The sequence below is a fragment of the Toxotes jaculatrix genome, chromosome 14 (assembly GCF_017976425.1).
Source record: "Toxotes jaculatrix isolate fToxJac2 chromosome 14, fToxJac2.pri, whole genome shotgun sequence".
In the NCBI taxonomy this organism is placed as follows: Eukaryota; Metazoa; Chordata; class Actinopteri; family Toxotidae; genus Toxotes; species Toxotes jaculatrix.
Genome location: NC_054407.1, coordinates 22,134,160 through 22,159,969, shown reverse-complemented (window position 1 = coordinate 22,159,969; position 25,810 = coordinate 22,134,160). Strand labels below are relative to the sequence as shown.

Below are 25,810 nucleotides of genomic sequence, written 5' to 3'. Positions count from 1 at the left end.
AAATGAATGAAAGAAAACAGCCTGAAGGCTGCTGTTAAAGTGCTGTGTTTCTACTTTCATGTACATGTCAGTTCTCTCCATCATTTAAGGTGGAGTGTTTTAACGCTGACAGCTCCAAATGGCAGAGGTTTCCGTTCACAGTCTGAGCTTTACCACCTAGAAAACCTGTAATACTGGAGGTGCCAATCACAGATGCACTTACCAGCTAAATTGTTCAGTAATTACAGTTGTGCGGAGGCTTTCCCCTTTAGCATAGGCGCTGCACACTGTGAGTTGTGCCAGAAACAAAAAAACAGTATTTCTTGGTTTATGTTTTGGCTGCAGCCTGAGGGCATTTTTAAAACAAAGCCACCACTTTGTGAGCTTCATGTGATGCCTGCGTAATATCCTTCGCCCACTGCAGACTCCTTAAAAAACCTGTTTGTGTGTGAGTGATATGATGGAGGTTAATGAGTCTGTAGCTGTGACTAACCTGCCAAATACTGAACGAATAAATAAATAAAACCATGGAGGTAAGGTGAGCTTATTGGTGAGAGTTACTGGTTCTGTGCCAGTTCCCTTCGAGCCATATCCTGGAGAGCAGAGTTTCCCACACAGTTCACCTCTGGTCTCATTTTCATTGCTGATGTTTGTGTGCAAACCTTTTTCTAACCACACTGAGGGAATGTGATGAATAAAAGGCCTTTGGCTGTGGAGCAGAGGAGAGATAAACAGGTGAGCAGAGTGTGGGAACCTTTAGATATGGATTTGTCTCGAAGGGGCTCGATTATTTGACTACAGAGGAAGCACCGGTGTGTGTGTGACTGGAGGAGGAAGACTTGTGGAGACAGAGAGGAAGAGGCGGGGCTGATAAAGGTCTAAGTTTTATTTATTGAGTAGATGCTTTCCCATCTGTCCTCTCCAGCTGGGCTGATCTTGACTTTACGGGACACTGCAGTAAAAATAAAACCTCCAATGATTTTCTTCGCTCCGGTTATGATTTGGTGGTGATACATTCGTACGAAGAAGCTCCCATAATCCTCCACAGTGTGTGATCTTCATTTCCTCACAGCTCCTGTGTGCCAGCTGATGTGTGTGATGCTGATGTGATTCATGTTGAAGCTGATCTCATTATTTTCCTCCTCCAGCTGTGTACGAACAGTCCTGCGAGGCGTACAAACACAAGGGCAACACGTCGGGACATTTTTACATCGATGTGGACGGCAGCGGACCGATCAGACCACAACTGGTGTACTGCAACATGACAGGTGAGATACACACACACACACACTTTCACTCCCCTGCATCTTCCCATCATCACTCATCACTTGTATGATTAACATTTACATAATTGTAAATGATGATGCTCCGCTCATCTCTCTCTGACCCACTTCATCATCCATCCTCCTTTTTAAATAAGGCTGTCTTGCATTCTGCTCCTCAATCTCTCTCTTTCCCCCAACTCATCTCCCTGTCTGTCCATGTGCTGGTGCTTTATATGATCTGTATCATGACACTCTCTTTCTCTCTCTTCTTCATATTTATCTTTCCCTCACTATGACAGTGCTTTATGTGATCGTTGTATAAATACATACAAGGACACCTACACATCACACCCATAAACTTTTGGCCTTGTAGTGTAAGTAAATTTATTGTTCCCATATGTTTCAGACTCATGGGTCATTGGCCAGTTTTAAGAACAAGAAGAAACTTCAGCTCAGCAAATGACTTTGAGGAGAGTTGTGTTTCTACTTTTAGAGACACAACACGAGTCTCCCAAACAGTTTGAAACACACGGAGGAGGAGGAGGAACAGGAAGCCTGTTTTCACGCAGAGCTGGTGTCTCAGTTTCCTATGTTCACACCTTACACTGCTATCCATTATGTTGCCATGTTGACGTGTGAAACTTGGAGATATTTTTCCTGTCAGTGGAAGATTTTTCTTGTTAACAGTGGAAAGTGAGAAGTCCCTGTGCTTCTCCCATGGATATTAGTTTATATGATAATCTGATCCTCTTTAATAACAAGAAAAAAGAAGATGGGAAGAACAACAGAAAACATCCCTTCAGTGATCTTCAGCCTCAAGTGTCAAGCAGAAGCCAAAACTCCTTTGACCATATTGTGTCCTTTGTGGTGTTTTCTTGTGTCTGTGTCTGTGTAGAGGAGAACACGTGGATGGTGATCCAGCACAACAACACAGACCTGACCAGAGTCCGACCCTCTCCAGGTGTAAACCAGTATTCAATTCGCTTTGACTACTTGATCGAAGAGGAACAGCTGTTGGCTGCTATTAGCCAATCAAACCACTGCGAACAGGAACTGTCCTACCACTGCAGGAAGTCCCGCCTCCTCAACACTCCAGGTAAATCCTGTTTTGTTTTTCTATCCAGGAAAGAAAGTAACTGGTTTCATCTCAGTTGCCTTGACTGCTTCCACGTCTCCATCATCTGCATCTTTTCCATACATCTTAGTTCCTCCCACAAAAGACACAAGGAAGGAAGCATGAAAAAGGTGCAAGGAGAAAGGAATCAAGGAAACATGGTTTTAAGCAAAGCGAGACGCCCCTTTACTCAAGTTGTAACCACTGAATTGTAACCACTTGTTTTACTTTTTGTGCTGTCACTGAATCTAATTTAACAAGAGTGAGTTATGAGGCATGTTTCTGTATTCTGTACTAAAACAAAAACTCTGGAGGAAACAATTTAATTCCCTGCAGGTCCACACATTTTTCTCGCTCTACCAGACAAAAACAAAATAATTGTAACTCTCATCGCAGCAAACCTAATCAGGTTCAGAGGATTTTCTTCCTGTTTACCAGTGAGCCAGACAAATGGATTGTGTATGATTTGTTTAAATATTTCCTTCTTTTAGACTGAGCATTGAATCCAATTAGTTTATCCGTGTTTTGTTTTTCTCAAATCTTTTTTTCATGGTCATTAATTGACCCTAAAACTGTGACTTAGAATCACGTAAACCACCAAAAGTGTTTAGATGTGTGTTTTGCTTGTGGTAAACACTGTGTATGACAAAAGTGGAAAGGAAAATATTTATGATTACCATTATCCATACATAATTCCAACATTTGTCTTTAATGTTTGGGGGGTTTTTTGTATTCAGCCAGCATACAGTGTTGTAAGTTTACAGCTTCAGAGAAAACTGCTGCAGGGCATTGGGATAATCTTTTGATATTAATGCCCTCTGTCCATTTTCTGTCTGGTTGCAGCCAAGACAGCAGGTAAACAAGGCTGGAACCATTAGGGGGAAATGGTAGATGCACTGAGGAAAGAACAGAGTAAGAGACAGACGTGGGGAGTATTTTACTCGCTTGGCATTTAGTTTCCTTTTTTTTAGAGTGGCCTACAATAAAGTGCATTTTTGAAAAAGCTTCATTCTGTACATCAACACTACAAGAGCAGAACGTAATGCAGGGTGCAGCTTAGGGGAAGTGAAGTGAAAGCACCACTCAACAAAAGGTTTTATGCGTCTGTGTTTGAATGTTTAATTTGCATGTGCTGTTTCAGTCTATTAAAGCTACGGTGTTTAATGAACGACTTCTCTCACAGATCAGTGGAGTATGTGCTAGTTTTCATGTGTGTGTTTCAGAGGGATCTCCGTTCAGCTGGTGGCTCGGTGGTCCCGGCTCCGGTCACCTTCAGACGTACTGGGGCGGAGCTCAACCAGGCAGCCAGCAGTGTGCCTGCGGCCTGCGGGGCGACTGTGTGGACCCACAACACTACTGCAACTGTGACGCCGACCGCATGGAGTGGTACTGAAGTTTAAAATTTTCTCAACAGTTCTAGTCACAAAGTCATGTTTTTTTCTCCTGTAACGTGACAAACTTCATGTTTAAGCATACATTCAAAGCATCGACCATCATGTCTCATGAAGCTACAAGGGGCAGGAACACAAAATGCTCTGTTATATACAGGAGACATTATTTCTTTGAATTTGGTATACCATTAAAAATATGGTGCTTTTCATTTGACACAAAAGTAAAAGTCTACATAGCAGAGTAGAGCAGTTTGTTCAAAATCTGTATTGGTTAATAAAACATGTCATCATCAGTTTGGTTGAAGGAAGTAGCAGGAACACTTGCACACAATCTGACTACAAAGAACCGCATGAGACATAAGAAAGATGATATATATGAAAAGTTTCCTTGCTAAATTTAATTTCCTGCAGGATACCAAACATGACTGATAACTTTGCACAAGCAAGCTGTCCCTGTTTGACTTGTAATGTTGGCGGTTGAGCAAACATCAAAATGACTGGGATAAATTGAGCACAGGAAGAAACAAAAGCTTTAACGTTTCTTCATGTTGTAAGCAATCCTGCCATGCATCACTTCCTTTCTTCTGTCGTTCCTCTACCACCAGTCCAAACTGTTTGTGCAGCGCCGCCTCTATTTTTACATGCCAGAGCTGCCACAGCTGCTCTTTAATATTTCATCAGACTCACAAAGTGCTGTATACACCAGTCCTTCCAGTCCTGAATGTATTTTTCATACACAGCTTTCCTCAGCAACAAGGTTAACAGCCAGATTATCCGAAAAACGCTGGGTGTGGGCGTGAATGGACAGGAGGTGTCTTGTTTTGGGAGTAGCTGTTCCAAAAACTGCCAGGCATGGAGCGATGAGTGTCAGGATGTTTGTAATTTGGCTTTGGAATAAATAGGTTCCCGAGAGATTGCACCTACACACTGCAACGTTTGCATCAGCTTGTCGCAACATGTAATATTGTCACAAGAGTGATGTAACATTAAAAACAGACACACCAGTAAATCCATGCAAGCAAATGAGCAAAGTTTGGTATGTGTGATTGATGTGTTTTCGCTCATTGGCTTCAAACGTTTTGTTCTTTTACCTACTGATCTGTGTCCTCATCCTCCTGCTTCCTCTTTATCTTCTTCAGCATCGTCTTCCTCCTTGTAACTTTGCTTTTTTCTTCCCCGTAATTTTTTTTTTTTGTCTTTCATCTCTCCTCTGTTTTTTTTCTTTCCCTCTCCTCCTATTTACTTTTGTTGTTCTTTGTCCACCAGGGCTGAAGACTCGGGCCTGCTTATCCATAAGGACAGCCTCCCAGTCAGGTCTCTGGTGCTGGGTGACATCCAGAGGCTGGGGTCAGAGGCTGCCTACAGGGTGGGACCACTTCGTTGTCATGGAGACAGTAAGTCCTCCCCCCACCCACCCAAAAAAGCTGCCTGGTTACACTTGATTCTAAGATGACAGAAATTGTCTCATTTGTCCACCTGTCACGTGTGTTACAGGCTAACACAAAATCTCTCAGTAACTCCATGATCACAAACTATGGCAACAAGTTGCATGGTCAGACATGGAAACTTCTTTTATTTCTTAACTTAGCAACTTTACCGCACTGAGACTTTTGGTAACTTGGCTAAACCTGATTTCTTTTGGGTTTTATTCAAACCTTATCAAAGCAACCATTCTTTACTCTTTTAAGGTATTTTGTAATTGCAGTTTTTAGCCCCTGAAAATTAATACATTTGATGCAAATGTCAAAGCGTCGCCAGAATAACTGTACACCTTTGTTTTCAGCTAATTAGCTTTACCGGTTGGCTCATTTGTTTCTGATGTGACAGTGGGGTTTTTGTTTTTTGTGTGTGTGGTTGTGTTCTTCAGAGAACTTCTGGAACGCTGCGTTTTTTGACAAGGAGACGTCATACCTCCATTTTCCCACCTTCCACGGAGAGCTGAGCGCTGATATCTCCTTCCTATTCAAAACCACGGCCTCCTCTGGTGTGTTCCTGGAAAACCTGGGCATCAAAGACTTCATCCGCATCGAACTGAGCTGTGAGTAGGAGCTGAATCCAAACACGCGTGTGTGTGTGTCTGGGCATTTTAAACCCTTTATGGTGTGTGATTTATTGTATGACAGCAAAAACTAATAGTGTTATTTCTAATTAGGGGTCTAATAGTTATGCCGTTAGAAGATGATTAAAAGATGCAGGAGACGTTAACTTTGGATTATATTTTTTCCACTCTTAATCTGATTTTTGTTTTTTGTTTGAAAATGTCTGTAGGCCATACAGTAGAGGATGGTGACATTTTCCCAACCATTAACCCTTAAGTTCTGAGGTTGGATGAAACTGGCAATTTTTCATTGCGAGGCTGGATTGTGCTGTTCTATTTGTGTTTCCATTTTCCTCTGTTGTTGCTCGTGTGTCTCCAACATTTTATTCCACTTTAGGCTGCATTGTTTGTTGCCTTCGAATCAATTTTCTCCCCCCTCTGACTGCAGCTGAATGCATTGTATACGCCTCCATGGATACCGTAATCTGGCCCACATGGGACGGCACTGCATTATCCACACAACCAATAAAATGTGAACAAGATTAAACCCATAAGCAGGAACTCATAATTACCGCAGGCATTTTTTTGCAACCTTGTTATTAATTTTTCAGTTGTTACATGAACTCTGAGGGGCGTTTTCGCCGTGACCCTCCATTAATTCCTGTCTCTTGCGTAACGCACACATTTATGGGCACCACAGTGTGTCATTTAGATTATGACAGTAATAACCAACAGGGTGTTATTTAGTTTATGGGATGCCATGGAAATGTGGCAAGGTGTGAGATGTATGTTTATATCCTGCCATAGATTGTGTCATTTGAAATATAGCTGTATTACCCAACAAGGTGTCCTTGTGCTTATACGGTTATGACAGTAATGCAGCAAGATATGAAGTACACATTTATGAGCCGCTATGGTGTGTGTCATTTAGAAAGGCCTGTACAGACGCCTTGCATCAGTTATCAGAGTCGTCCATGGTTGCCTTTTGAAGCTCTTCCGCCACACTTTGCCCTTTTAGTTTGGTTTAGTTTTCGGCGTTGGTGGTTGTTTTAGTGTTGTGTTGCATTTTGGAAGGAGTTGTTTAAGAGAACAGAATCTAACACAGAAACACTGCAGCACCAACCGCTTCTCTCCTCTGGGAAATCATTGTTAGTGTGGTTGTTCCAGTTCTGGATACTGCTGCTCTGTTTCTGGCTGCCTCCGATCGCTCCGTAGCACTGTGGCCAAGCCTGTCAACAACTTCTAAATGAAATTACCGTAGGATGCTTGGATATTGTTTCATCGTGCTCTGTACTCCCATAGTAACACATCCTCACTTTCCACCGGCGCGACACGAAGAATGATAGTTTGCTTTGTTTGTACTCTCGTAAATCTTTGGCTGTTGGTGGAGAGGACACAGAGAGCTGAGCAGAAAGCCAGAGAGGACCGACGCCGAGACAGACGCTGAGCACCGAGGTGCTGTCCATGGTGCTGAATCAGGGCTGAGGCGCTGGCCGTGGTCCTGAATCTAATGCTGGAGCTCAGAGGCAAACTTTTCTCAGGGCACTGGTGGAAGAAGTATTTAGTTCCTATGATCAGTTTTTTTTAATAAAAAATGTATTAAATGATAACGTGAAAAGGAATTATTTGAAGTGATGAAGATAATTACTTTCCTTGTAATCAGTACGTAGCCTCTTACCAGACTCTCTAGTCTTTTGTTTATTGTTATCTTGTGAGAACTGGTCCCAGTCTACTTAGAGCAGAAGCTCTCTTGGCTTTATGGTTTGTTGTTTCATTGTGAGAGAGTAATTAAACTTCATTCCAGAGAGCCCTGCGTTTCCCCTGTCTGCTTGTTTGGTCTCCAAACACTTGTGTCCAGCCTACCTGCTTGTTAAAGCTCTTGTCTGCATTCCCAGTTGTGCCATTGGCAGGTTTTAGATGGATGGTTGGAGCAGTGCAGAAATATGCAGCTACCAGCTGCACTTGGTAAGATTTTATATGTAAAGACCTGTCTCCTCAAACTAAATCATAAAATGAGGTTTCAGCAGAGATGTCCAGTTCTCATTAATCAGGATGTGGACATGTCCTCTTTGCACAAATTGAATGATGGTGTTGGGTCTGTGGCTTTCTGTGCCAGAGGAAGTGACAGGTGAACACTACATTTACATTTTAATTTCACTATTTTATTGAAAGTTACTTTTCTGAATTAATTACTGCTCAGCAAGATCAGAATTTTTTTTGTGAAAAAATATTTTGGTGATTGAAAAACTTGAATTTATCTCTGTGATTAAATTTGGTCTGTGGAAAATGTTTGCTTTGATTAATCCATCGCAGCACTGTTTTGTCAGAAGAGAAATTTAAAAATATCTTTATGCAATAATATATTGCTATTCACCAGGCAACAGAGTAATTGTATGGCTTTGTTTGGCTAACGAATAGTAAGATGGTGAAGACTCATCTGAATGCGATTCTCACTACATTAATTATGTTTCTTTCTCTTTGGATGCTTCTATGTCTCCTTCCTTTCTCTTTCCAATCAATCCCCCTCTACCTCCATTAAAATTCTCCTTCCCTCTTTGTCTCCACTATCCCGTCATCTTCCCTCAATCAGCCTCCACTCAGGTGCTTTTCTCCTTCGATGTGGGTAACGGCCCGCTGGAAGTTCGTGTGGAGTCCAGTGTCCCGCTGAACGACAACCGGTGGCATCGAGTCCGAGCCGAGCGCAACGTCAAGGAGGCGTCGCTTCGACTGGACGAGCTTCCTGCTGCCACTCAGAAGGCCCCTGCTGACGGACACTTCCACCTGCAGCTCAACAGCCAGCTGTTCATAGGTAAGAAGTGTGACGTGTTCACAGTGACTGAATGTCCTTACAGTTGTCCAGCAAGGAAAAAAATCCTTAGCCATCATATTTTGTTGATTCAGTTTCTTTGGTTATATATTATAAAACAGCCCTAACAATTTTACACAATAGTTCTTCTGTGTCTGTGGGATTGTTCGCCTCATTAGGCTCAGCGCTGGTGGGTTTGAGGCTCTTTCTTAAATCTTCAGGGGCTGGAACAACATTAGTGTCTCTCCCCATCTCCTTTACTTCTTGTTTCCTTTGCCCTTTTTGCTCTTGAGAGAATCAGTAGCTCAGTATTTCTGTCTCTGCAGCCTGAACAGGATAAACTCTTGTTTTCTTTCTTAACTTCGATACTATTCTGTTCTAAATGGCTAAACCAAAACCACATTTCTCAGTTTTATCATTCATTCATGTTCTGCTGTTTGGCAAAGAAGAGAGACAGTATGAGTCTGACTCCTTTTCTTTTAAAATCACAACTGCTTCACAGGCTCTGAGGATCTAATACCAAACCTCTGCATCTAGAGCCAAGCCTGACACACAATGTAAAGTTTAGAGATCAGTAACTGGTACTACAGGATGTGATCCTGCAGAGTATTGTGTGTGTCTGTTGGGATTAAATCTTCAGAAAATGGCTCAAAATCTTCTCTTTTTTTTTCTACATATGTTAATCCGTTATTGACTGAATCTTGCTGATTGCTCAGCAGTATTGGATATGAAAGATGCCGAGTCTGCACATCTGTTCTATACTGCTCCTACTACGTCTTCATCCACAGTGCAAACTCCTGACAGACAGAGATCCAGGATTCAAGATGGTAACAAATCTGGCCTCCTCTTTCAATCCTATAAACAAATTCTCAGATTCAAAGTCCTACACTCCCATTGACCAGATGCCACCAGCTGCTCAGCACCACTGGGTCTAAAAGTGCTGCTATTTTTTGATCAATGAGCAATAATCACATTTCATAAATAAAAATGCAGCAGTGAGCAGTGATTATATGTAGTGTGCAATGTGAGTTCTTGCAGCGAGGGTCTTTAAATAACCTGTAAATAAATCTGAACCTCTAAGTTGTTCATTAGCAAGAAGTCAAGTAATGAACAAAATGTAGACTGAGAATATCAAACTACCAGCTTCATCAGTACTGCACCTCTGTTTATCTCAGTTTCATCACTTAGAGTCTGATTCTCTATTCAACCTCTGAGTCTGTGTGTAGATCTGCAGGGAGGAAAAAAAAAAAAATCCATCTTTCCGTTATTATCAGGTTTTATCATTCTCCAAATATTATGCATGTCACTTCATATCAGTAAACACACTGTGGAGGGAAAACAAACCAACAAACACTGATGAGATTGGATGGAGGCGGCAGCGACGGCGGGAGAAGCAGGGATATCGAGGTGGACATTGATTGGCTGAACGTGTTCAGCTGATAATCCCTTGTGAATAGCCAGCAGGTCACCACCATCAGCCAGACCCGTACATGTTTACCTCTGAATTATAGAGTACAGTGGAATACTGACAGCTTTATGTGTTTGAATGGAAATGTGCTGAATATTTGACTTGAGGGTCACGACTTGATGTGCAGATATGAAGAATTTCCACCCTGTTTTACAGTAACAAGTAAAATGTATTTTCGGTTAAACTGTACTTGAAAGCGTTATTTAGAGCGTCGGCTCTCTTCCTGAAATATAAATGTGAAGTGCACAGTTTACAGTATGTGTAAATAAGCATGAATATCCACTCAGCTTTTCTGCAATCATAAGCCACAACATCGCTGAACAAGCGATGTTGTTATGAACAGCTTATTTATGAGCTGCCCGCCTTTGACGAATTCATAAGGAAAGATGTCTAATCTCTGCATGCATGTTGAACAACTAAGCTGTACTGTCATGTGCAGTGTCTTTATGGGGCAGTCAGTCCTTAACAACACTGCACTTTAATTGTATAGTGTTGTTTTGTATGAATTCATAAGCCATAATTTCATAAACTGTGTATTTATGTGCTTTAATTATTCCTTGTACAGATTTATAAGACACTGAATTATCTCAGTTAATAACCCATGTTATTGCCTTACGTGGATTTGTAAGCCACAGGATTGCTTTTTATTGCCTGATATCTGTATGTGTAAAATATCCACACGCAGCAGTTTCAAGTGACAGATTTTTGCATTCATTGCAAACAGCATTTTACATTATTTGTTGTATTGCCTGGTTTGGATAGATAAGCTGTTTATTGATGCTGAACTGGCATCAGTGTTGCTGGTGTGTTCAGAAATGTGTTCTGTGTGTCCTGTGAATGGTTCTGTAAACACTCTATTTCCTATTAGTTTAAAAGAAAACCTGGTTTAATCGTCTAGCTTTTGAGGTATTGTTGGATTTCAACAAATCTTCAGTGTCATCCCAGAGTCAAATTATCTTTATATCTGTTGATCTATTCATACTGAAACAAAAGGTAAATCAACAGAAAATGAAATAACAGCCAATATTTTTAAATTAGTCATTTAGGTGATTCATCAGTCAGTAAAGTCTCACATTCTTCGGTTCCAGATTATTGTTCTGAAGATTTGCTGCTTTCCTCTTTTCTGTATAACAGTAAACTGAATACACTATTTTCTTCTATGAATTGACTTTGCACTTTTTCATAGCTCAAACAATTAATCTATTCATTGACAACAAGTCCGCAGCCACACTAGCATCTCTGTGAGGCTGTATTTAGACACAGCAGTTCTTCACATGATAATGTGTTTAATTTTGAAGGTATTTTGTCATAAAGGAAAGTTTTGGATGAACATTTGACCTGATGATGCCCCTTCAAGAGAGCAAACATGGGGATGATGTGCCCTGTCGAATGCCTCCATATGTGGCAATCTGGAAAGAAGTGCCCCCGAAGCTGCCCTCACAAGCAGGAAAACAAGATAAAGTGCCCTTTAAATGAAGATGTAATGCAGTGCCCTGTGAGTTGCCGTTGTAGTGGGGTGAGAACGAGAAAAACAAAATGCCATGAAGAGTGCCCTTTCAATTAGCAAAAACATTGTGAAGTGCCTTTCCAGAGCAGAATATGAGATACTGTGCAGCATAAGATCTCCTTACAATGGAGTAAATTGTAGACGTAAGTACAGACGTAGAGAAGAATGCCAACAGAATAAGTTTTCATCTCTGTGATATTTCTCCTTTTGTGTTTCACACCTGTTTGAACAATTGACTGGCTTTACTCGTTTAGTCGCCTTGTAATAGAGCAGAGAGAGGAGTCTAACAGAGCTCACTGATTAATTAGTGTGAAATGCTTCTGCTGCTGAGCCGCAGGAAGTTGTCATCTTTGAGCGCTGAGAGCAAAGTGCCGGCACGAACTCCGAGGACAAGAACAGTTTCAACTTGTGATCTATGCAGAAATGGCAGGCTGTCAGGTTTGAACTCCTGATGTGCCATCACATGTGAGAGCACAGTACGCGTGTGTGGAAAGGTGGACATGTATTTTTGATACTATTCGCCGTCCTGTAGCTATTATTAAAAGAAATCTGACAAATTGCAAGTGAGGTGCTGGAGATGGTGCAAGGAAAAGTGATGGAAAGGGAAGAAAATCTTCCTACTCCACACAGACAGACGTATGACCAGACACACAGACAGATATTTATTCAGAAAGGCAGCCAACCACCAAGTTAGCCTGTCAACGGCTAGAGTGATGCTTTACAGACAGATCCAAAGACAGCTGATGAAAGTTATGTCCCCAAATCAGTTTTCCACCTACAGCTTGTTGCCTCATGGCTGTTTCATTGTTGTGTCATTTCATAAGAAGAGTGTTGACAGTTTGGAGCTTCTGGGGGAACAGAGGCGACATGTGGATCTGCTGTAGATGACAGGAGGAGGGGAAATGAAAAACCAGAGAAAGCAGACTTGTCAACACCCAAAGAAAACGGAAAAAAAGGCTGGGGAAAAGAAGACAGACAAGAATATTTGTTCGATCTTTGGAGTGCTAGCTTTGATTGCTACATGCTTTGCCACTGATTGTTTGTGGTGTTTGCAATATAACAGTTTCAGCTACACAGGAAATGTAAAAGCGTAGCATTTTACATTTCGGCATGAAATATAAAGCAATAAACACCATGCGATGTTTTGATGTTGTCAGGCGGCACAGCGTCCAGGCAGAAGGGCTTTCGGGGCTGTATTCGCTCTCTGCAGCTGAACGGCGTCACACTGGACCTGGAGGAGAGGGCGAAGATCACACCCGGGGTTCGGCCCGGCTGCCCGGGTCACTGTAGCAGCTACGGCTCGCTCTGCCAGAACCAGGGCCGCTGTGTGGAGAGAGCCAACGGCTTCCACTGTGACTGCGGCCTGTCAGCCTACACCGGAGTCTTCTGCCATGCGGGTACTGTCCACATCTTATGTCCTCGAGCAAGACAAAGCTGTCAGAGTCCTTATAAAGCTGAAGCTGTTTATTTTATCAGAAATGTAACTTTAGCTCAGGCAACATTAGTAGTGCTGTCTGCCTTGACCTCTCTCTGTGAGACCTGTCTGAGCACTTTACATGTTGCATAGTGTCACACCCCCTCCCTTCTTTAGGAGGAGAGTGAAAGCGTTGATGGAAGTGAGCAGAGTTTGTGAATCTGCAGATCAAGACCTACCATCCAATGTTTTTTTTTTTTTCATTCAGTTGCTGACCTGACTGAGCAAGGTACATGACAGAGAAATGTCAAGGAAACACTGCACAATAGTTGGATGTCAGGCATCTAATATATTATTGCACAGTCCAGTGACAGTAAAATTAGAGACTGAAGTTTATTTTTCCTGACATACCGGAGATGAGGAGAAAGAGGGGATGTCAGACTAAACTGAGATGCTTTTTTGTACTTGAAACCACAAATATACCTTTTTACAGATATCAAAACTCCACATACAACACAGGAAAAGTAAAAAAAATGTGAGACTATTCTGTCTGTCTAGGTTTAACTACACTTGTAGTCTGTAAGATGGTGGTGATGGTGATCAGTGGTCCAAAATGAAAGCTTTTTAATGTGGCATTATGTGATAGGAAGAGCTGCCTTGGAGATCGATGTGGGCCTGTACTTTATCTTCCATAATCTGCTTTCATTTTTCTTTTGCATTTCTGTGTAATGAGCCTCTCTGTGACTTTCCCTCTCCCTCCAGAGGTGTCGGCCACCTTCAAGTCAGGGACGTCTGTCAGCTACACCTTCAAGGAGCCGTACGAGTTAATCAGGAACAGCAGCGCCCTGCCGTCCTCCATCTACTCTGACGTGACTCTGAGAGGAGAGAACGTCTCGCTGAACTTCAGGACGAACCAGAGTCCGGCTCTGCTGCTCTACGTCAGCTCCTACTACAGAGAGTACCTGGCCCTGCTCATCAACAAGCACGGTGAGGAGGACACAAGGCTTTTATTTTGAAAGAGCTTGTTTGCGTGATGGGTGTCCAAGCTCCAGCTGGAGCATCTTTGTCTTTTCAACCTTCTTCTCCACCCTGACTTCTCGTTTCTCCAGTTTTTATTTTTTCAAATCCTTTTTTAAAGAAGATTGCACACAAGATTAAGTCTATCATCTTTGGTAGAAAAAAAAACCCCTCTTATCCACCTCTCCTCCTGCCTCTTTTCACATCCTTTTCATTCTCCTCCAGGACATTTCAGACTTGAAATTGAATATCCTTATTTATGAAAAGCATCTTCCGTTTGTCTCTGTCTCCCTTCCAGTCTTCTTGCACACTCTGAACATCTTTTTCTAGTTCCCACGCCACTCATCCATCACATTTCAGTTAATTACAACTCGTCACTTCTCTGTCTTTTCCTTGGTTGGTTGTTTCTCTCCCTTATTTTATTCTTTTTGTCCACATTTTCAAACCTAAAATCAAAAATGTTGTCAAGTCTTTTCCTTTTCTTCTTCTTTCTTTACTTTCCTCTCCTCACATCTCCTCTCAGCCTCTCATCTCGCCTCTCCTCCCCTCTTCTTCTCATCTTCTTCTCTCTCCCATCCCTGTCATCTTCTTGTGATATCGACCTCTCATCCTCCTCTCCTCTCCATCTCCCTCCCTGCCATTCTCTCTTTCCTCCTCATCCTTTGCTCTGCAGCTTTCCCAGATCTATGGGGATCTGTCAGATCTTTCCTCTCTCTGGATTCACCCCATCAGCCTTTTTCAGTCTGTCCATCTGGGTCGGCTGTTATGTTTTGTCTCTGACTGGTTTTATCAGTGAGACCCGATGAGTGATGCTGAGGGAATAAAAGTTGGGTGGGCTGTTAATGGGTGACAGATCAGTGTGCTGCAGAAGAAAACAGCAGAAAACTCGCTGACGTGTTTTATAAACTTTTGAGTTCAATGATTATGTTGTGAATTTGGCTTTTAAGAGTAGTAGGAGGCACTTTGACTTTAAACCACTAAAACTGGCACTCTGCTGCTGGATTAGCTGTAAATGGATTTTTTTTTCTGGTGTTAATGACTCAAAGCTGATGGACAGCAGAGCATTAAGGTTTCGTGCTGACCGTGGAGTTGTCAGGTAAATGTTCTTAAACTGAAGTGTCCAATTAAATCCCTGAGAGCTTTCTCTTGTTCGGCTCATTTATTTCTTATGCCCCCTGCTGCCGTTAAACCTCCTCAGACCAAACACAGACATCCTTTGTCAATCTGTTTTCAAAAATGTATTTGTTATCAGAAAGAGCAGCTAACTGGATGAGCTCTTACACCAAATAATTATCCCTTCTTCTGTAATTGAAAATTATGCTAAATGTTATTATGTTTGCATTTGAAGGACAATGTGTAATTTCTTATTCTCCTTTTTCATTTTAAAAGTCCACAGACATCACATTAAATCTGCTCTTAGTGCTCTGAATATAAGAAAAATTCAGATACTGAATTCATCTTTAAAAATCATAAGTAAAGATTAGAGAATAAGACCCGGGTCTGATTTTCATGAGAAGAAAAAGTTTAAATAGAAAAAAAAAACAAAAAACTTTGTGTGTTGTGTGTCTCTTTCTGTGTGAAGATAAGCTGGAGGTGAGGTACAAGCTGGACAGCAGCAGAGAAGCAGAGGTGTTGAGGAGCAGAGTGAGGAATGTGGCCAACGGACAACTACACACTGTTACCATCAGGAGACTGACAGACTCAGTGTCTGTGCAGGTAACACATTCACACACTCTCTCACACACACACACACACACACACACACTCACACTCACACTCACACTCTCACACTCTCACACTCACACACACACTCACACACTCTCACACACACACACACTCACACACACACTCACACACTCTCACACTCTCACACACACTCACACACACACACACACACACACACACACACACACTCACACTCACACTCACACACTCTCACACTCTCACACTCTCACACTCACACACTCTCACACTCTCACACTCACACACTCACACACACACTCTCACACACTCACACTCACACTCACACTCACACACTCTCATACTCACACACTCACACACTCTCACACTCACTCACACACCCACATAGAGACAAAGAGCGATATGGTTTGCATCATTTTAAGAATAAAACAGTGTTGCCTGTATCCTGTTGCACCTTGTTGGTTGGAAATGGTTTGAAGGTGCCCTCCTGCTCAAATCTAATTCTACTTTTCTGAATTTGTGCTGACTTACAGATTGAACAGAGCTTGAATTTGTTTTGGGTTTTTGTGTTAAAAAAAAACAACAACAAAAAAAAAAAACAGGAAAAGTAGTTCTAAATAAATGAAAACAATTTGTGTCGAACTTTTAACAATCCAGCGCAAAAGTGACAGTTTTGGGTACATGGCATTTAAATTGATTTGTTTTCCTAGTTTTGAGATAATGAGTTGCCTGCTGTCACTCCAGCTAATATACTCTGAAATGTTAGAATACTGGAACTAATGATCTGCCAGAGACACATTGTAGATCACGTGTGTCTTCGTGTATAATTTTAATCAGTAAAGAAGCGAGAACAAACAAAGTCCCATCTCTAGAGCACTGTATGGTTCCTCTCTGCCATCATTAAGCCCCTGTGATGACACCAGAGCTACGGCAGGGCAGCAGGGACAAACTACACATTAAAACAGCTCCAGATGAAATATGAAGCATCTTAATCATATCTGGATCTAGTGAATCTCTTATCTTGTTAACAACAGCCTCAGATGATATATGAGGTTAACTTCATCTAACCAGGAGCCAGCAACCTGAACATCAGTATAATTATCAACACAGTGAGATGAAATACAAGGTGACCTCGTCTTGCATGGGTGCAGCCTCCTGAGTCACTGTGTTGTGACGCTCCAGTGAAATATGAGGTGCATCTCATACGATATAGTTTCCATCACCTTGAATCATTATATCGTTAGCAACATACTCTGGGGACGTCAGGTGAACCTCGACGAGGTGTTTCGCCGAGCTGTTTCCTGATGACCAGCAGCATCCAGTCTCCACCCTGGTCTCATAACCGGACTGTGTCATATCCTCTCCACTGAGCTGATGTCCCTTTGAAAAATTGACTCTCTCTGGGCTGCAAATACATCGTTTCCTCTGTTCCTGCAACTGTTTTCAGAGAGACCAGAGTCCAGTGTGTTTCTCTGAGCAGCATGCTCCAGTTAGTCCACTCTGGTCAGACGCCGGAGGAGAAATACTCCAGGTCATAATCTCCAGAAACGGATTGTAAAATAAATCATATCAGTTTAAGGCAGGAAACTTTACCCAGAGCTTATTGTTTGATATTAGCAGAGCAGGCTTGTCACCAACAACACCTACTGCTTCTCATACATTTTACTAGCAACTGTTTGACGTTGTGTTTGTCAGCAAAGATCAGTTTTGAAAACAGAAACTCTTCACTTGGATACAGTATGTATGTAAACAGTGAACATTCAACTGACCCCATTCTTTAAGAGTTAATTTATACCAGGCTGAAAAGCACTTTCATTTCCCTCTCTCCCAATAGTCCCAGGTTCACTGCCTGTCAGTGGCTTTTGGTAATCTGATTAATCACAGATATTTTTTTTGCAAATTTGCACCAATAAAGAACAAAATCAACAAAGGTGGGTCCTGCATTATGCTTTATCTAAGAGCCCTGAGTCAAAATCCAATTTTAAGACCTTGATTATATACTCAACTATACTCACATTGCACATATTCTTACATAAAGCTGTATTTTAACTGACACACAGAAACCTTGTTTAGTTCAATAGATAGTTGAAATGGAAACATCTCACTGTTTCCATCTGATGTGTTTCTCATCTCTGGATATCACATTTGAAATGAGGTAATAAAGTATTTTAAGAATACTACCTATTTGATCTTACTTTAGTCTGAGATTCAAGTCAAGCAATACCTAATTACAGTGATCAGCTTTTATAATTTGTACTCACAGAGCCAAATAGACTGTAGTAAAGTCTCTTCAGGCTTTGGTGTTAAATGTCCTTTAAATGCTGAAGTTAGTTTGGGCTCTGACTAGCTTTCCTCTCCGCTGCCACATGGTGAGACTCTCTCAGTAGAGCAGCCCTCATTAAAATAATCTCCAGTGGAGAATTTCACCCCGGATGACTGAATGTTTTTCACTGAAAGTATGGATGAAACAAAGGGGAAGCTGAGCACTGTTCTAAAAATTCTACTATGAGCAAGCGCAGTTCCAAATTCAGATTTCAGTTTCAGTTTTGAATGCTACTCTGCCAAAACTTACTGAGTGATTTTAAAGTGTTTTTTTTTTATTTAATTAGTCTAATGAGGCAACAAAAATCTTTTCCCCCACAATCAATAAGGAAAATGTGTTGGTTGTTTCAGATCGACCAAAATGTCAGAGAAGACTTCAACCTGACCTCTGACGGAGAATTCAACGCCATCAAGTCGCTGGTGCTGGGCAGAGTGCACGGTAAGTGAGGAGGCAGTAAAAGCAAAGACAAGGCCTTTTTACTCAGAGAGCACTCACACTCATTTGAATAACAGCTCAAAGAACTTTGGCCTCATCTGACAAGCAGCGTGCGCTTTCTTATGTAAATCTACAGAGCTGTTAGCGCTAAGATGAAAATCAAATCACTTTACTTTATCTGCTAAGTAGGGCAGAGTTGAAATGTAAACAGAAACTGGCTCAGCAGACAGTGATGTCGGATACAGCCACAAAATTTGTAAGCTCTGGTGTTACGTTTGGAGCTGAGGCTCACATCTATAACAGCGTGCAGTGAGCCGGCGGAGAGTTGATGCTAATGTTGTCGGACGTGTGCACGATTACTGCAGGAACCGTTTCTCGGACCTTTCAGTTATGTTCTCTCTTACATCCAGATCACTCTGTTACCCAGTTATTAAATGAATGTTGAAGCCTTACAGATTGATGAAATACAATACAATACAATACAACAGAGTCACTAACTTTCTCCTTAAACAATCCAGATTTTCTCCTGACTGACTGACTTTGAGAAGTAGATGACTTCAGACACCAGTAATAGCCTTGACTTAACAACATTTTCACTTTCTAATGGTAATGAGAAGAGTTTAAAACCATGGTAGACAAAGAGTAATAGTATTTTCAGTGTGTGACTTTAAAAACACCTGCATTGCAGTGTACAGGTAAAAGATTCTGGACTATAGACGGTGAGCTGATTGCTGGATCAAACTTCTGGATAGATATCCTTAGTTGTTGTAGCTGTTCTCTGATTATATGGGATTTGGACATTTTATTGAAATATGCATTGTGGGTAAATTATAAGATAAACGTGATTTGCTGTCCAGGAGCTCAGACTTTGTCCAAACTCTAACTTCCAGATGAAAAACTTAAAGGTCAAAATGTGGCCTCGTTGCATTTTTGGCAGCTTGCACTACTCAGTGTGTGGATCACTTCTCCTTTTCCTTTATAAAACTCCTATGGCCACCACACGCTGCCTCTCCCTCATTACTTTTACAGAAGTGAACAGAAGATAGTCCATTTAATGGATGCTTTATTGCAAAGTTTCACCAACCCAGGGTGTTTTAGTGCCATGCTTTATCCATTTAGCTGTGTAGTCCTGGACAGGGACTTGTAACAGAGTCGGGGTGAGACAGTAATTTGCTCTGTCATGACTTATTCATGTTCTCTCTGAGCGGCTCCATCAGGGACAGACTGAGATATAAGCTGTTAATAACACGAGGGGCTGAGGAGCCGCAGGCTGCTGTCACAGCTCTCTGATAAGACAGTCACAGCAACACACTCTCAATTTAAAAGGAAACACACGGGTTATTAGTAGTGAAACTTGAAGCAGATTTTTTAAACTAGCTGTCATCAGCGGTGTCCTTCAGTGCTATGAAGTTATACCAAGTAAGACAATGATTAATTTTTCCCGGGTGTATTCTGTCAAAGTGTTTCCTTGCCCTTTACTATAATCGTGTAACCGTGTTGTGCAAGATAATAAGAAGCTTGTTTATTTTTCTTGCATGAATTTTCCACAGTCCAGCAGTTGTCCATGTGAAGCCCTTAAACTTAAAAAACATCCCTTGAAAGCATGAAAATATGTTATGATTTTTTTTTCTTTGGATTCGAGAGAGAGACCTTGACTGTGGTTTCAGACTGTAATTCAGAGGGTTCTCTGTTCTATCAGTGCTCAAAACTTTAGGCAGCAGCTTCATGCCAAAACATACTGGTGTTTAGTTTTTTCAAATATCCATATCTATCAAAAAAAAAACAACCCTTTCTATTCTATTTAATTTTATACAATTTCTCTCAAGATCTTTTGTGTTTTTGGATGTAAATCCTCAGAGAGTAGCTCAGCTCAGTGTAGCACTGTGTGTTTTAACCCCGTCATGTCAGCGTGTGACCGGTCGTCTCCTCTGTCAAACCAGAAGAGGCAGAGTCAGCTCAGGATCAGAAAAGCAGCAGGAAAGTGGATTTTCTGTCGTTCCCTGCCAACCCTATCATCCATCAGCCTAACTAATGGACCCGGAAGGAATACAGAGAGACAGAGAGGGGGGTGATGGAGTGAGGAGTGTCTCAGCTGAGCTCGCAGGCTGCAGTAATGTCGCCGGCTGCTCTCATCAACGTGCAGATGTGTCCTGGTAAAACCACAGTCACCTCTCAGTCATCCAAACAGACACTGATGCAGCCGGTTACAGCCGTAACGTCGGCCTTCGCAGCTGCTGTTTACGCTGCCGTGAAGCAGTGGAGGTGAATGATGAAGGGATTCAAGTCAATAAAATGAACAGATAGAGGGCGGGAGAGCACATCTGTCTCGTGCAGTGATAGATGGAGACTGGAGGCTGAATCACTGACAGTGTATACTGTAATGAGGGTGTGTGTCACTGTATGTTTGGCATCTTTGGGGACTGGGTGGGGGGGGTGAGCATGATTGATCCTGACTTGATGTCAGTTTGTTTCCTGCTGCCACAGTCGGCAGAGTCAACATGCAAACGCACAACAGATGAGGAGGAGGAGGATAATGAGTGAATGACATGTTTCTATGTGCTCAATCGATTCAAGTCGACGTAGTGCTGCTTATGTCCTCCGATGAGGGATAACAGGGGGATCTGCAGCTCAGCCAGTGAATCTGTCCCTGTGTGATACGGGTATGTAAGGAGTTAATGTGACGCAGAAGGAGGGCTGGGGGTTGGGTTGCCATAAAAACATTTACAGCTACCAAACCATGTGTCAGCTTTAAAAATCGCCTGCAGCATGGCGGTGTCAGTTAGTCAGTCCATCCACCTGCTTGGTCCACAGTAAAGTATCTCTACAACTATTTGATGGATTGCCATGAAATGTAACACAGACATTCGTTCTTCCCAGATGATGAGTCCTAATGACTTCAGTGATACTCTGACTTTTCCTCTTGTACCATTTGGTGATTTATAACTGTACTTTAGCATCCTGTGATGAAACTGAAGAAAAAGGCTCAGGATTGTATTTAAATGAGCTTTTAATGTGTTTTGAGCTTTCAAATATAAAATGTTTTTCATTTTCAAATACAGTTTACAGCAGTGATACATATTCAGTTCCCTGTCTCCAGATTCTGATGGGCTGGATCCAGACCTGGCCAGGCTGGCGTCTCTCGGTTTTACCGGCTGTCTGTCAGTGGTCCACTTTAACTCCATCAGCCCTCTGAAAGCTGCTCTGCTCCACCCAGACACCAGCCCCGTCGTCATCACCGGACCTTTAGTCCAGTCCAACTGTGGCTCCTCGGCTTCGGCCAATCCCTACGCGGCAGAGAACACACACCACCTGTCAGGTAAAGGGTGGAGGAGTTGGTTAGGTGTTGTATTTTGTGTATTTTCAGACGTGAGAGTGCGAGTAAAGAGTTTCTGAACAAAAATAAATGTTTGGTGACGTATGAAAAGTGAGGTCCATTATGTGTTTTTATGAATTTCTTCTTGTTAAAAATTCTATGACATGACCAAAACCAACTATTAACTAATCTAACAAGTATCTCCTGTGGAGATAAATCACACACTGTGTTTATATTTAGTCAGTTCCCACTCGTACACCATCCTGCTGCCTGAAATATCACTAGAGCAAAAAATGTTTAAGAATCCCTCACTGAAAATAGTCCCCAGCAAATGACAGTTCCCAGCTGTTTTAAGATCCTTTATTTAAAATGAAAACATGTTTGTGACCCATTTTTTAAAACATCTGCGTCTTCAGTAGCAGCTCTGCTTGCTGCTGAGTGCGGCAGGGTTAGGGAGGTCAGAAAGTGTTTAGAGACAGATTAACACGTTGTTGGCTTTGGTCGTTTCATGCAATTTCTTGACAATAATAAAAAAAAAATCAGAATATCATCAGCTTTAGCCTGTCAGTATTAAATAAGAGGCCACAGTCAGTGCGGCTGACAGTGAGTGTTGTATGCCAGACTGGGAGTCATTAAAATATCTTTGGTTTAACTTGTCAAGCCTGAAGCTCTTATTATGTAGCATGACAAGCTGCGCTGCTCAACACATTCAGACTTGACATGGCTTTTTGCTTCTGCTCAGACTTGGTTCAGCTACAGCAGAGCTGTTAGTGTGCAAATTGAGCAACGACACAAAGTTGATGGCACCCAGTGAAGCATTTCGCTCTAAATCAAGGACATTTTTTTATTATATTGCTTAACTATCGCTGATTAGAAGTTAGTTGGGGGAAATCTCTGTTTCTGTCTCCCTGCTCTGGGGTTTAATCTATGAGTGGAGCAGCACTCGCCTCCTGTTGTCTTTCACTTTCTGTGTGTGTAAATTGCATGAAAGCAGCTTTCCATGCTCATAAGGGGCTCATTAATCGCATACAGTATGCTTCTTGTTTTGGGGAGACTGACGACAGTGTGATCAATGATTTCATTCATTTGGACCACAGCGGGGAGTTTCCCTTGGGGTTTATTTCCTCTGGGTGAATTCTCATGCAGTCTGTGATGCTTTATAGGTGCCAGTTGGAGAGGTGCTGTAGTTATTCCCCGTCTGCTCTCAATGATGTGTTCCTGTCTCCGGATTTTTTCCAATCTTTGTTTTCTTGGTTTCCCAACTTCACATGTTTCCTTTATATCATTTCTGCTTTCCTTTCTTACAACAACGTCCTCTTTTTTCTTCTTTCTTTCCACTCTCTTTTTCTCTTTCTCTGCTGTAGACCAGTCTGGTTCAGTGGGTTCAGGTCAACCTTTAGTCAATGCCATCAGGACTGACTCAGCTTTGATTGGAGGTACTGAACTATTTCACCATCTTTCACTGTACTCGAACAGGGACCCATTTCACTTTGTCTCACTGGTATAACACCAGGACCTTCATATCAATTTACTGTATAGTCGATCATACTGATATTTAATCTTGCAACCTAACATTTGTTATGGTTTTTGCTGCATGCATTTTAACAAAGTGCCAAAGGCTAAGTTTAAAGGTTACGTTACGCATCACCTTTAAGCAGGTGAACAAAGCTGTGGACAGTAGGAGTAAAGTGTTGTTCCAGGCAAGAGTCCATTTTGAAACTTTGTTGATTGATTCAAAGTGAAGACTGAAAAGGTTCAATCTATAATCGTGCAGATAGAAAAAGGTGAGACCCTGAGAAAAGTCATTTAAAACTGTCCATTAAACTGGCCTGACTCTGTCTCAGTGCATAAAGGGCAGCTCACCTAATTAAACCTGTGCAGGAATGACTTGCTGATGGCAGAGATTTTTTTTGCCGTTATCTCAAAATTGCATGCTCTTTATAACGTAATGTGGTATTAAATTGATTTCAGACGTATTTTTGAATTCCAATTAAATGAAACCTGCTCTCATGTTCCCAGATGTGCTCGACAGAGCAGAGGAGCCCAATAGATTTAAAAGATTTAAAATGCTGTTTAATGTACTCGAAAGTTAGATTAGCAAGATAATCAAAGCATTAGGAAAGAAAATGACTGTACCACAGGGGACAGACAGTTCTGATTTTGGAGCAGTTTCTGCAGGTCTCGGAGCATTCATGCATATTAAACTTTGAAAAGACAATTATCCAATATCCGAGCCTTGTACGTCTTAAAATTCTTCTGCCTTGCAGGTGTGATAGCCGTGGTGATCTTTGTGATTGTGACTGGCCTGGCGATTACCGCCAGATTCCTCTACCGGAGAAAAGAGACGTATCGAAATCAGGAAGTGAAGGGAGTCAAACAGGACGACAGCCCAGAGTTCCCGTTCAACAACCAGACTGACTCCCAGAACGTCTCCAGTGAAAACCGAAAAGAGTATTTCATTTAACTGGAGACCCCGATGACCTGATGAACCGGTGGTTTACGGAGCTGAGGGTGCAGACGGGGGCGGGGGGGCGTCCTGCCGCTCCTCAGGACTTTACATGGCACTCTGAGCCACTCAGACACTTCCCTTACAGAAGTGGTTCTACGGCATGTGGAGGCAAAAAAAAGAACAATTCACACAGTGTTGTCTTTCTGTTGCTTTTCTGTAGATTGTGAAAACTGATGCAAACAGGCAACGGTGTTGGACTTAAAGGTGTTGATATCCCTGTTTCAGCTGTAAATATTCCAAAAATGTAAATGTTGATTTAATGTCTTTGTAACAATCTCTGGCTAATGTCACTTTGTCATTTTGAACTGTTGAAAATAGTGGAGGTATCAGTATTTTTATGGTGTACGGGAAGGGATACTGTGAAGCTACGCCCTCTTGTGGTTGGGTTTCTCCTGGGGAGAGACGGGTACACGTAGAGACAGAGGCAAACTCCAGATTGGCAGGTCGTTGCCTTATTTACCCATTGCAGTCATACAACATTGTTGGAGTAATTGCTGGACTAATGTAGCCTGGAGCCACTAGTGTCAATTTCAGCTGAGGAACAGGCTGCAGAGGCCTGGTAACATCATATCTCTCTAACATCCCCAGATTTTCTTTTCATTTTGATTTGGTGAAAATCAAAACATTATACTGGGAAATATGAGTGTTGGAAAAAAAAATCTGTAAGTTAAATAACTTTTAAACCCATAGTTACACAAATCATTGCAAAAGGTTTCATTAAAACTGCACAGATATCTGAAGCTGTGAAGGTTGACTACAGAACTTCAGAGTTCCCTCTCTGATGCAACGTTCCCTGAAGAAAGCTTTCTGAAAAATCTCCGTATGAAGAACTGAAGCCGTTTCTCCTGCAGAAACTCCACCACCAGAGTGAGACTTCTTACCTTCCCGTGGTTCAAGTGATTCAAACAACTTTGTTCTAGTAAAACTAGGTTTCTAGTCTGTGGTCTGGGCTCATTTATGAAAAGTTGACTGTGAATGTTTCCTCCAATGACAGTTTCTGAGCCATAATCAGGATAACGGTGGACTGATGTTGGGATTCAGTTTGTTCTTTCCCCCGCTTCTCTCTTTTCTGAACATAGGAAGCATACAGCGCAGGCAGGAAACCAAATCACATCCATGAGTTGTGATCAGTTGTAGACTTCTACCATTTGTGGTTTGTTCAAAAGCCATTACATCCAGTTCATTCTGCTTTCTCTTTCTACCCCCACTTAGAAGCTTTCTCCTTCGTGCTGCATGCCACCTGCTGAGAGCTTCCTCTCCCAGCTCTCTAAATGTCTCTGAGCAGCAGAGCTTTTAACAGTGACAGCAGCACAGGGTTCTGTAACACTGTGGCTGTCTGTCACGCAGAGACAGTTAATGTGTTTCTGAAATGCTAATCGCGTCAGCGTTGACAGGTGGATTGTGAGTCGATGGAAAGCGGCGAGATGATCAGAATGAGACAGTGAGATAATCCGAGAGACACAGGATGTCAAGGAGACACGGCTGCCATGAAAACACGTTCTGATATTAACACTGAAGATGAAGCAAATC

The 25,810-nt window shown here is 41.9% G+C and overlaps 1 protein-coding gene across 1 annotated transcript in view; it reads left to right on the top strand.

Annotated features, from left to right (window-relative positions):
- The window catches only part of LOC121192776 (contactin-associated protein-like 4), a 74,228-nt gene extending 49,017 nt beyond the window's left edge, over positions 1-25,211 (top strand). The window contains exons 12-24 of the mRNA XM_041054651.1: positions 1,128-1,247; positions 2,140-2,340; positions 3,582-3,744; positions 5,016-5,143; positions 5,617-5,787; positions 8,378-8,596; positions 12,726-12,965; positions 13,745-13,969; positions 15,582-15,715; positions 18,374-18,461; positions 21,556-21,774; positions 23,136-23,207; positions 24,039-25,211. Coding sequence (XP_040910585.1) covers positions 1,128-1,247; positions 2,140-2,340; positions 3,582-3,744; positions 5,016-5,143; positions 5,617-5,787; positions 8,378-8,596; positions 12,726-12,965; positions 13,745-13,969; positions 15,582-15,715; positions 18,374-18,461; positions 21,556-21,774; positions 23,136-23,207; positions 24,039-24,235 — 2,177 coding nt within the window. The 3' untranslated portion in view covers positions 24,236-25,211. The remainder of the gene's footprint in view (positions 1-1,127; positions 1,248-2,139; positions 2,341-3,581; positions 3,745-5,015; positions 5,144-5,616; positions 5,788-8,377; positions 8,597-12,725; positions 12,966-13,744; positions 13,970-15,581; positions 15,716-18,373; positions 18,462-21,555; positions 21,775-23,135; positions 23,208-24,038) is intronic.
- The last annotated feature ends 599 nt before the right edge of the window (positions 25,212-25,810 follow it).